Consider the following 12,148-nt stretch of genomic DNA (forward strand, 5'->3'; position numbering starts at 1 on the left):
CATGTAATTATTTCACACATTTATAACATTCACATAAATATGATTCATATTACATATAATCATAACATTCAAGTTAACATATTTACATGCTTGATTAAGTTACACGAACTTACCTCGACACTTGTTCGTCTATAAAATCTATTAATCCAAAACCTTTTCTTTTCCTCGATCTAACCTTAAATTTGTGTTGTCCGGATCTATATAAATAACTTTAATCATCAATTTCACACATTTCATATTCATTTGGACTCAATTTACGTCCTAGGAAAAATTATCATTTTGCCCCTAACTTTTCCATAAATTTTAATTTCGTCCCTAGGCTTGGAAAATGAAATTTATGCAAATTTACTCCCTATTCCAAGCCTAACTGAAATTTCAACATAAAATTTACAACACATAATTCCTTGCCCTTTTTCTAAATTTCCATGGATGAGTCACCAAAATATCTACGTACTTTTCTTTAATGATCTAATTACTATATAAGGACCTGAAGTTTTGAATTCCATAGTTATTTAATCCTTCTAGCTACTAGAATTCAACTTTTGCATTTTATGCGATGTAGTCCATCCTATAATTAAGTACTAAATTGATAAAATCTTATTATCAAAAATTTCACATGACATTTCTAGCATACTACGGACCATGTAATAAAATAAAAATAAATTTTATTTTCGGACCAGATTTGTGGTCTCGAGATCACTATTTTGATTTCACTGAAAAATGGGCTGTTACAAAACTAAAATTAAACAATTTCCTATAACATAAAAGAAAAAAAAAGCCAAAAGTAATACATATGTCAACCTTTTCTATTAAATTTTCTGGTGTGTCAGGTTTTTGAGATTTTAAGAGTATGCCTTTGAAACGACGTCATTTCACAACAAAACCTAATTGTATAATGGTAAAAACAATAATTACAATAAAAATAATGGAAAAATATATGAAATATTAAATATATTATAAATAAAATATATGTATTTTTTTAATATTTGGACAAAATTGTAAAGATTATAATATTAGGGTTTAAATTTTTATTATTGTTAATACATAGTATCAACAATGGTGGAGAAAGAGGAAAATGGGTGGTGCCTAGGAAGGGTGGTTCACCCATGGAGTCAAGAGTCGCAAAAGCAAGAGAATAGAAAGGAGAAGGGTGAGGGCTTAGCATCTTAGGATTTGTTGAGAGAGAATGAGAGAGTTCCCTTTCTATGTGGTAACTTGGGATTAAGGAAATGTGACGATTCTTGAATGTTCCCTTTTAGGAGAATGCACTCGTTAATAGCGGATAGATTGAAAAAGGATCCGACTAAGTTGTTAAAGATGGATGACCTGTCCTGTGAGGTTATGGGACACACAAGTAATCGATCATTAAATAATCATCCAGACGATATGAAATAAAAGATCACTTGTGAGTCTCTGTAATTGATTCTCATGTTGCCTTATCTCCGAAATAGAAATATAAAAATTACTATTGATAAAAAAGATAAAATTGAGGTTGACCTCGACTACTATAAAGATGAGATTAGTGTAATGTTTCATCATTGTAGCCAAATGATGATAATTAGATTTTATCAAGAATCTCTTGCAAGTAAGGCCAAAATATATCCACACATAATTCCACATTCACATTAAACTAAAAAAGAAAAAATACATTTCAAGAATCAGCTCATCCTTGTTTTAAAAAATAAATAAACTCATTTTCAAGCAACCTTGATGATAATTAGGTATGTTATTTTCCAACAATAGAAACGAATAAATTTTTTAATAAAAATAATCAATTTATTTTTTTAATTTAATATATATGGATTAATTTACTTTTTTTTAAGTAAAAAGAGTAAAATGTAACTTGACTCATAGTATAAAGGGCTTTCATGATATTTTTACTATTGATTTGATTTTTTTTTTACTTTTACATGTAAATATTATTTTAACATGAATAAATATTAAATGTAGTTTATATTTAAAAAAATGACTCATGTATTTTTGTAATATAAGATAATGGTTTAAGGATTAATATATAAAATATCAATGCTGAAATCTATTTATTATATCAATTAAAAATATGTGTAATTAGCATAAAACATTAACATTGTTATTAATTGTTTTTATTGTTCAATTTAAAATTTAACAGATTAAATTGCTCTGATATTTTTTAAAGGGATCAATTTGATCACTATCAAAATTGAGAGGGACCAAAGAGATCATTTTACCTTGAATTGTTGTTATGAATCAATCCAGCATTAAATTAATTAAAAATAAAACTTTTTTTTAACAAAATAACAAATATTATTATAAGATAGTTTATCTTTTTATATTTTAAATATATATATAAAATAAATAAATCATTTAAATAATAACATATGAGATATAAATAATGTTGTTTAAAATGGATTGAAAACCAGTTAAAATATTAAGTTGAAGAGAAACTTTTGAATAGATTTACTCGAAAATCAGTACAGACTAATTAAATGGAGCGGTTAAACTAATTTAAAAAAATATATAAATAAATATATACCGATTGGAGTGATATTTTATCAATTAAATTATACATTGAACCGTAAATAAAATATAAAAATAATATGTTTTTGGAAATATGTTTTATAAAAAAGGATGGAGCAGCATATATTTCAAAAGGTACGGAGACGTTATCTTAATTTCCAGCCCAATTTCGTACTTTTGCAACTTTCACGTAATTCCATATTGGAAAAGGGTTAAATTGGTAATTGGAATATAATTTTGTTAGAAGAAGGATATGTAAAGGGATATTTGGAAGACCAAAGCTCATACAAACTCTTCTTCACTGATGTGATTCTTTTCTTGCAAAAATCTTTGTGTTTCTATAAACTATTATAAAATATTTCATTCCATTTTGCATTTTGGAGCGAAAATTGTTGCGAGTAATGCAAGACATCCACTCGATCAAAGGTGGCTGCATATTCGGCGGCGGTGGCGGTGGCGGTGGAGGTGGAGGAGGAGGAGACAAAAGGTTACGATCGCACCACCATCACAACCATCAAGCTCTCAAGTGTCCACGTTGCGATTCTCTCAACACGAAATTCTGTTACTACAACAACTACAACCTCTCTCAGCCACGTCATTTCTGCAAGAGCTGCCGTCGTTACTGGACAAAAGGCGGCATCCTCCGTAACGTTCCCGTCGGCGGTGGCTGCCGCAAAGCCAAGCGCACCAAAACCAAAGCTTCGTCCGAAACCACCGCAGTCGCCGCCTCCGCACTGCCGCCTCCGGAGCAACAACACTGTGATCAACGTAAAGCGAATTCTCATTCTAGTAGCGAGAGTTCGAGTCTTACTGCGACTAACTCTAACGTTGCAGTGCCAAATCAAAACAACAACTACAGTTCTGCCGCTGGCACGGCGGAGGCGGTAACCTCTCATTCTAACTTGATTGATGTGAGTGAACCGAAGTTTTACGGAAACCCTAATAATTTAGGGTTAGAGCCAGGATTGCTAGAACAAGGATCAGACTGCGGGATATTTCCGGAGATTGGGAGTTTTACGAGCTTGATTACATCATCAAACAACGAAACGATGTCGTTTGGTTTCGATAAGGTATTAAACGGGCAAGCACTTGAGCAAGGACAGTGGCAGCAACAGCATCAAAAGATGATGAGGATGGGAGGGGATGAAATCAACGGGGGATTGCTTGATCAAACGGTGCAGGTTGAGTTATCAAATATGCATAGTAGATCAGATAATGGTTTTGGAGCGTTGGATTGGCAAGGGAACGAAGATCAAGGGTTGTTTGATCTTCCGAACGATGTTGATAAGACATATTGGAGTCAAACTCAGTGGACTGATCAAGATCACCATGGCCTCTATCTCCCGTAAATTACCTCTGACCCTTTTTTATCCCACTTAAATTATTTATTAACTACAAAATTGAAATAGAGATTAAAAAAATCTCATAAAATCAAAGCTTAAGGCAGGATTTAACTGTTATTTTCGTTATTAATTATGATAATTTCGTCCAAGTGTGTACTTTATACAGTTATATGGGTATATGAATATAACTGTTCCCCCTTTTGTAATTTAAAAAAAAAAATGTTTTCTTTCATTTTTATAGTATTGAAGTTTTATTTGGGTGATTTTTCGAACCAGTTTCATCTTCTAGCTTAATGGCGGTCATCGTCATCGTCATGATCATCATCACTAATAATTTAATTATATTAATTAAGGTGAAAACGTTGCCGTTTTGTGGTTTTAATAGAAATTGGTTAGGCAGTAGTTGTTTTCGGTAGGTCCAGGGAGAGTTAGTGACTACTGACTGACCAGACCCATGCGCGATTATGACTCCACCGGGGCGGTGATGAGACACCGGGAAACGGTCTTAATGCGTAGGCCCACCCTAAGTGTTAGGTTGACTCTTTCGAACCCCCCGGTGGAGCGGATGGATGGTCGGTTTTAAGTGAAAATAATTTTAGTATTTGCTATTCTATAATTCAATACGTGTATGATGGCAACTTAAGTGATGATCATGATGGTGGTTAATGGGTGGATTGGCGATGGATAAACGGGGCCAACGCATGTGCAGAAGCAATAGTGGTGTTTTAAGTCTTACTACCCCACCACCATTTGAGCCCTTTGATTTTGAGTACATAGGGAAGTGAGTGTACCAGATCACATTTGCTACATTGTAGTTTAGTTATAATTCAATGCCCTTTTGATGAAAAGATGATGATTGATGATGGAATGGAAGGAATTGGAATTCAGTTGTTTTTTTTGCATCATTTGTGTGCATTAAATGTATGGTTTTGGACCATTGGACTTTAGAGTAGGCAGGGTGATAAATTAGGTGAGGGTGTTTTTTGATGTGGTCCTTTGGGGTTGGGGGGATATTGACATCTTTTGCAATATTTGGACTTAGGGATTGAGTTCTGGGCTGCTATCTCTTAGCCGAAACAATGATAAGGAGATTGCCCTTGCTACAAAGCCTAGATGCGGGGTTTATGTTTTGGGGGGGGGGGGGGGGGCTGATCATTATTCATCAACTTGGCTAGAAGGAGTTAGGCTGGACCACCACTGGTCCAGGTTCTCTGCTGTCCTGGTTTGGCCAAATGTTTGCTGCTCATGGGTCCGGTGGTCAGTCAGATTTTACAGCTGAAAACCACGTATGCCTCCAAGCCAGATTATCTCGAAATTTAGTAAGGTTTTAACAAAATCTTATACTCGCTGTTTCTGGAATCAGATTGATTAGATTGAAAATCGATTAGAGTATCAATTTGGTGAAAAAAATTGGATCAATTGACCCATAAATCGATAAGGATTGGTTGAATTGGTTGAGCTAATTTTTTTTTATTTTTTAATGAATTTTTAATATTTTATTTGATTGAAATGAATTAATTGGATCGAATCAATAAAAAACTAGTAGATTAATTGGTTCGACTATCGGTCCAATTTTAAAAACTTTAGTTATGGTTAAATGAACTAGAATATAAAACGGAAATACACATTCGATTTAAGTCTAACATTCGATTCAATTTTTAAGTTGATATGATTTTAATTCAAAACATACTAATTTTTTTTTCTTAAATTTCGATCAATTGTACTCTTAACTATACAGTCTCTCATTATAGATTTATAGTTGTGGTTTGATGGAATAGAACATTAAGGTACCATCGGATTCTGTAAATTTCTTTTAAGCAAAAGGACAAACAAACAAAAAACATTGGCCACTGCTGAGAAACATCCTGATAGAGAAACCTAGCCGGCAATGGCTGGACAGGTTATAGTCATGTGAGCTGCCTTTTTTGTTTTTAACCAGATGCCCCATCCAGCAGGTTATATACTATTTTCATGAGCAGCAAAACCCTCTGCTAGTGACAAAAAATTCGATATCTATTAAACAAGATCTCCATATCTTAACTTCAAGTACTATGAATGAAAAAAAGAAGAAGCAGCAAGTGTCCACAGAGAAGAGGTTTCCCTTCCTAACCGACTCGGAACTCAACCGGAGTCTTTCTCTCTCTCATTTATCTAGATTTTATTCACAAGGTCAAAGAGCCAACTTCTCCATTTTTCTTCTTTGAGTTGGCTAGTATATTGGTGCTGTACTGAAGGTGAAATATCTCAAAAACCAGTTCAATTCAAGACCAACAAAGATGGTTGGCCGGTGGTCATAGAATGGCCCAATACACCAAGCATGAGGCATTTGCCTTGATAACCAAATGGGAAGGATCATTTAACGATTTAACTAGCAAGGGACCATGTTGTCTCCAATAGCCATGGACGGCGACTGAAAACTAGCACCTCAAAAAAAGTTAGGCACATGGAGGTGGTCCTTCTCTCAAATGACTCCTTGCTTCTCTCTGTGGCCCTTTACTTTGTAGCCATGATTTTGATGTGCCAGAAATTAGTAAACATCTACTACATTGTTCCTAATGACTTTACTCTGAGGCTCATGCAAATGACGCTCATGTCTCCGGTTTGAATTTCATACACATATGACCTAAACTCGAAATGGTTTGATTTCTTGCCAGGGAAAATGACCTCAAACGTGTTTAAAGGTCTGAAAGTGAAGAGCCGGCTTTGATTTGCTTGTCAAAGGTGACAAAGTTACAATATCTTAGCTGGACACATGAGAGGAAACTATAATTATGCCGTAAACAGCCAGCAAGGAACTTTCAGCCATGGCTACGCATGTCTCTATCCATGTTCATTTCCGACAAACTTAAGCCAACTCCTGATTCTGGACCAGCATTGATGAAAACCTGATTATCCTGCGTATATTCAGAAATGAGTATGGAGTATGATCCTCCAAATACCTACATTTCCAGGAAACATCTCAAGGACATTATTGAATCTCAGGTAAAACTAGTATAAAACCTTGCAAATCTGGAACAGCAGATAAGAAATGAAAACTAATGAAAATGACAAAAAACAGAACTGACTTGTATAAATATTAACTTTTTTTTGTATCAGTCATTGACAGTATAAAGAAAGAAAAAGGGACAAGCTTTGTCTTATTTGTTTTTGCACCCAACAGACTTCACAACTTGTTGAATGATAATGTTGGAAGGTAAAAGAACACTCTGTATGACAATTGACAAACGTCATTGCTAATTTTATCTTTCTAATATGACACCATTGTTGAAAATTATGATGTTTTTAGAATCCTGCATAGCATTACAAATGAAAATTGTATCAGATATGAGGAATTAGAATTGCTGTTGGTACTATTTCAAAAAAAAAAAAAGAATTGCTGTTGGTACAAAAGAAGCAATTAAAGAGCCACATACAGCAGAGAAAACAGGTTTTCCAACTTTGGTGCTTCTTTGGCCGTCTCGGGTCAGCTTCTGCCATTCTCACCGGGCTGCCGTTCCATTCCGTTGGCAATCTGTTTTGTAAAAATCCAATCAATGAGCCATCGACGTTTTACGGGGTAACTGAGAAAAGGAAATGGGAACATGAAGAGGGAACAAGTTACATGGGAAAAGCAAATGAATGAGAGCTGGCAGTGCTACTACTTGACCGCAGAGACATGCTACCGGAACATGGTATCGGACTTGCTGCAATGGAACCACAATCACCAGAAGCCATTTCGTTAATGATGTTTTGACTCGGACCTGTTAGGCTTCTCGGTAAGCCTTCGGTTTTATGAGGCTGTTGACACTCTGAACCTTGTAAAAATTCCTCTAGGTTGCTCATGGTAGTCTTATCATGCGAGTGAACGTCTCTTCCATCGGAATCTTCAGCATCATCATCCTTCATTAAGTCCTCAAGAGCATGCCTTTTCCTTGCATAATTCTGAAAATCTTGTTCAATCTCATTGGAAATAGATGACATTATACTAAGAGATTTTCCAGGTTCTTCACTATCACCATTCACATCTGTATTATACTTGGAATAGATACCCTTATACTTTAATCGATTCCGCGAAGGAACTTCCCTGTCTATGAAAATATCCTTGATTGACTGATAATCACTCTCTTGAATAAATACAACCAGCTCCGGCGCATCAGATGCCAAAAAGGTCTCGCTCATATTATGAGCTTTGTTTTCTTCCTTTCGTCTTTCTACTTCACTAGGACTTGCCATATACGATGCTCCTTGTATCGGATTCTTCCGAGCCATGAAATCATTAACTCCATGGTTCTTGATTCCTCCATCACCCTTTTGTCCATTAACTTCTATATTGGTCTTCGCCTTATATGTTCTCATCCCTGCAGTGATTTACAAGCCAAGAGCATGAGCATGACAATTGGATTCTATATATATATATATACGACTGCTTCAAATGTGCAGAGAAATTGTACATACACAAATTCACTTTCATATATGCCTATACTCATTTATGAATATATGCCGGAGATAAGTGTAGAATACGAGTACTTCTAAGGAAAATGAAAAGACCGGGAGATATCTTGAAACTATAACATAGTCAAGCATTAATCAAAAAGTGTATATCATCAATATATATGTATATATATATATATCTTCATACAAATTAAAAACAATCATCAATGCAATTGTTTATAAACAAAATCAACATCCATGCTTGTAACGGAACTTGATATTTTAAAATAAACATCAATGTATCATTGATAATATATATTGGAAAATTACCAAGTTAATGTAATCCAGCTGGTACTAATTCTTAGCAAAAACAAGTTGTTCTCTTAAATATCTGCAGTTACCTGAAAAATCTCAGAAACCAAAAATGAATGAAAATGTCAATATTCCATAGCAAAGTTGACAAGATATGAAGAATGTTTGGCATTGTGCTGTCACTAACCAGTATGTCCCATCTCTGAATAAAGGCTATTTCTTTCAAATTATTGAAAATTAGAGACTAATTCATCCCCTGCATGATCATGATATATACAAGAGAATTTGTATGGTTACACAAAAGAAACCAAATATTGGTGAAATCTATATCTATTGAAAATTTGGGTACTCACTGAAGAAAAAGAAGGAATTACAAAATTGATTCCCCTATTGCAAAACTTAAAAGAAAATCAATGGAGAAAAAGCCATACATATAAAAAGTTTTAAAAAGAAAAATCCAACACAATAAACTCTGCATTTGTCAAATAAGATTAATCAAATAACTTGTAACAAAAGAACGCTACCTTGAGTAAGCAAAGGAAAAACCCAGAAAACTTTCTGCACTTTCTTCCGTGATAAACAAGTGATTAATAATAATAGAAAAAAAAGCTAAAATACAAATCAGCCAATGGGATGGTTAAAGGAATTGAGGGCAGTTGAAAAAGGGAAGAAAAAGCAAAAAAGGTTAAGAAATAAATGGACAGCTCACAATATTAAATATCAATAAAACCATAAACTTCCAATTTGTAAACATAAACGTTTTCTCATTTCTTTTAATATTTCATGTATGAAAGGATGGTATAGTTGCGGATTGAGTCTTTTAACTTGATTGGTATAAGTGGTATTGTCCTATAATTTTAAATAATTATGCATAAATTTTTTAGTTTTGTAAACATGTTTTTTTAAAAATATATTATTATTAGTTTAATTAATTGAGATTAATGATATAGTTTTTTTTAAATATTATTACTTTAATTTATTGAGATAGATGCCGTTTTTTTGTTAAAATATATTTTTGCTAATTAATAATGGTTAGTAATTTAGAGTTGCAAAAGAAATATGTAGTTATATCAACAAATTATACCTTGTTTTTTTTTATTTAACTTTTTAATTGATTGACATAAATGTTTTTTCAATAAATTATAATAAGTTATACATTATTTTTTTATCTAACTTTTTAAAAGATTTTTTAAAATTAATTAATTAATTAAGATAAATGCTTTGAGATAACCACGTGAATTAAAGGATTGAGAATAGAAACATTACATTGCACCTCAAGGTTGTAGTTTATGATGATTGTCTTTCACTCAATTGTTTGGTTAAGTTTTAGTTTAAGTTATTAATTGAGTCTTAATTCGATTGATATTGGCATTGTAGTCAGTGCAGGAGGACGTGGATTTAAGTGCGTTGAAGCGCATTATCTTCCTCTTTAAGGGTTGTGGAGGAGTTATGGGTAATTCTAGATATTGTATAAAAAAGAGCAAATATGATAAGAAAGTATATTTGTAAGGAACAAATTGAATTAATTCATAACATGTTTAATTTGAATGTTATATTGTTTGATTGTGGGATTTCTAACATAGTTTATATATTTATATTTTCATATGTAGTTAAAGATGAAGTTGGTCTGTCAAAAGACAAAGAAAAAGTGAAAGTTATCGAGGAATAACAATTTATACTTTCATAATTTTCTTCCTTTCATGAATTTAATTATATAACTAAGCCTGTTGAATTGTAATGATAAATGACACTTTGAATATGTTGATTATGCCTTGTTGAATTTTGGTACAATTAATAAATTTGTCATGTTTGTGTGTACAAATTCACTATAATATTATGATGTTTTTTTACTATGATATCATGATAAAAATATGTGAAATGTAATGTTATTGTTAAATAAATGATGGAGTATGATATTGAGAAATTGATAATGCATGATTTTATATAAAAGGTTGAAACTATGATTATTACATGTAATGATATTATGAGAATTATGAAATTACCCTATTAAATATGTTAGACATAATAAGGTATAGTTTGCATGTTATAGGATTCATATATGTTGTTGGTGGGAGCATTTTGACACTTCGGTGTGATTCATTTTTGTGGAATGTTAGAGAAGCAATGCATTTATGCCTTCTCAGCACTTCGATGCTTATTGTAGAGTGTTAGAGGATTAATCCGTACACTTATATACTTAAGTATGCATCCAGTTAATAGAGGTTAAAAGTAAATAATGATTTTTCATTTTGATTTTAATAATGAAAAGTTATTTTGATACTCATAATATGATATGACATTCTGATTTTGATAATTGAATGTTATCCTAATCATGAAAATGATGTGAAATTGGTCATGCAAAAAATGAATATGAAATTATTCTGATAATAATATGATATCATGATGTTGATAAAATGCTAGACGGTGTAATTGATTTAATGAATTGGATATAAAGTATTAGTAACATGTTTATGAGCTTAATGTTTTTATGTTTTGAATTCAAATTATGTTATTACCACTGAGTATATAATATTCAGTGTACAAATTAGTTTGTTTCTGTGCCCATGCTTGATTTATGTTCTTGAAGTGATCGCGAGTTCGGTAGCATCCGAAACATCAACTTTCTCAGCTCGATAATCTTTTATATTGTGCTTACTTTAATAGGTTATATACGACATGTACCTAAGTCATTAAGAAGTATTTTGAGGCCTGTATGATGCTTTGATTTGTAAATGTTACAATGATGCATGTGTTGGTAGTTTGCTAGTTTTGATGCTTGGTTTAAGTAGTTAAAAGTATGTGTTTAGCTTGCTTAATTAACTATTTGTGTGACAGCCCAAAGTTGACCCTAGTCGGGAAGTGGTTTCGGGACCGCTAAACCGAGTCACCGAAATGTTTGAATGTGATACTTATTGTCTAGAATATGTAATTATGAATGTGTGAAAATTTCAAGCTTCAATTTGGTTGATTTCATGTGAATTTAGTCAATAGGACTTATGTGAGAAAATTCTAAAATGTGATAGGTCAATGTGTGAGGACCTATTAGTGCATGTGGACAAAGGGGGGACTTGCATGTCAAATTCCCCCCTACTAGTAGTGGCCGGCCATGACAAGCATGGTAGACCAAGTTTGATGGCCAAGACATGTCATAGACATGTTTTGTTGGTGCATCATGGGTGGAAAAAAATAAAATAATAGGCATGGAAATTAAATAATGAAAAGTAGTATGATGAATACACACAAAAAAAAAAGTGTGTAGTTGATTCTTTCCCCCCCCCATTGCCGTGAGCTAAAGAAAAGAGAGGAGAAGATCTTTGTTCATCCTTTTCTCACCTTCATTTAGCCTAAATTAGAAAGAAAAACAAAGAAAAAAATTTTCTCATCCTTTGGTTCATCCTTGGCCAAAAATTTTAAGGAGGAAAGAAGAAGAAAGGTGAAGAGATTCGGCCATGCATGTAGCTAGGCTAAGGTATGTTTGATGATGTTCCATGAGATGCATGCATGTTTTAGTTGTTAGCTTGAGTTCTACCTAGCCCATGGTCTAAATCTTGCTATGTGATGGAATTGGCACTTGACCATGGATGCAT

General features: G+C 33.0%; 2 protein-coding genes across 3 annotated transcripts; one reads left to right on the forward strand and one right to left on the reverse strand.

The window, feature by feature from the left end:
• Nucleotides 1-2,631: 2,631 nt before the first annotated feature.
• On the forward strand, nt 2,632-4,071 carry LOC107926584 (dof zinc finger protein DOF5.4). Its single transcript, XM_016857468.2, has one exon. The coding sequence runs from the start codon at nt 2,898-2,900 to the stop codon at nt 3,843-3,845; it is 948 nt and encodes a 315-aa protein (XP_016712957.2). The 5' UTR covers nt 2,632-2,897; the 3' UTR covers nt 3,846-4,071.
• A 2,813-nt stretch (nt 4,072-6,884) lies between these two features.
• LOC107926594 (uncharacterized) lies at nt 6,885-9,315 on the reverse strand. 2 transcript variants are annotated; one of them, XM_016857487.2, is made up of 6 exons: nt 9,086-9,315; nt 8,749-8,817; nt 8,580-8,650; nt 7,441-8,176; nt 7,253-7,350; nt 6,885-7,129 (listed from the first exon to the last, which is right to left on the reverse strand). In XM_016857487.2, coding segments are annotated over exons 4-6 (834 nt in total). In that variant the 5' UTR covers nt 8,175-8,176; nt 8,580-8,650; nt 8,749-8,817; nt 9,086-9,315; the 3' UTR covers nt 6,885-7,127. The 2 variants fall into 2 exon arrangements, with proteins under 2 accessions (XP_016712976.1, XP_016712978.1); XM_016857489.2 differs by having other exon boundaries at nt 8,915-9,230.
• Between the last annotated feature and the right edge of the window lie 2,833 nt (nt 9,316-12,148).

This window comes from Gossypium hirsutum, chromosome A07 (genome assembly GCF_007990345.1).
Source record: "Gossypium hirsutum isolate 1008001.06 chromosome A07, Gossypium_hirsutum_v2.1, whole genome shotgun sequence".
NCBI lineage: Eukaryota > Viridiplantae > Streptophyta > Magnoliopsida > Malvales > Malvaceae > Gossypium > Gossypium hirsutum.

Coding starts and splice junctions, on each gene's coding strand:
- LOC107926594 (XM_016857487.2), bottom strand. CDS start 8,174: ATGAGAACATATAAGGCGAAGACCAATATAGAAGTTAATGGACAAAAG. Junction 7,351..7,440: donor CATTCATTTGCTTTTCCCAT/GTAACTTGTTCC, acceptor TTTACAAAACAG/ATTGCCAACGGAATGGAACG.
- LOC107926584 (XM_016857468.2), top strand. CDS start 2,898: ATGCAAGACATCCACTCGATCAAAGGTGGCTGCATATTCGGCGGCGGT.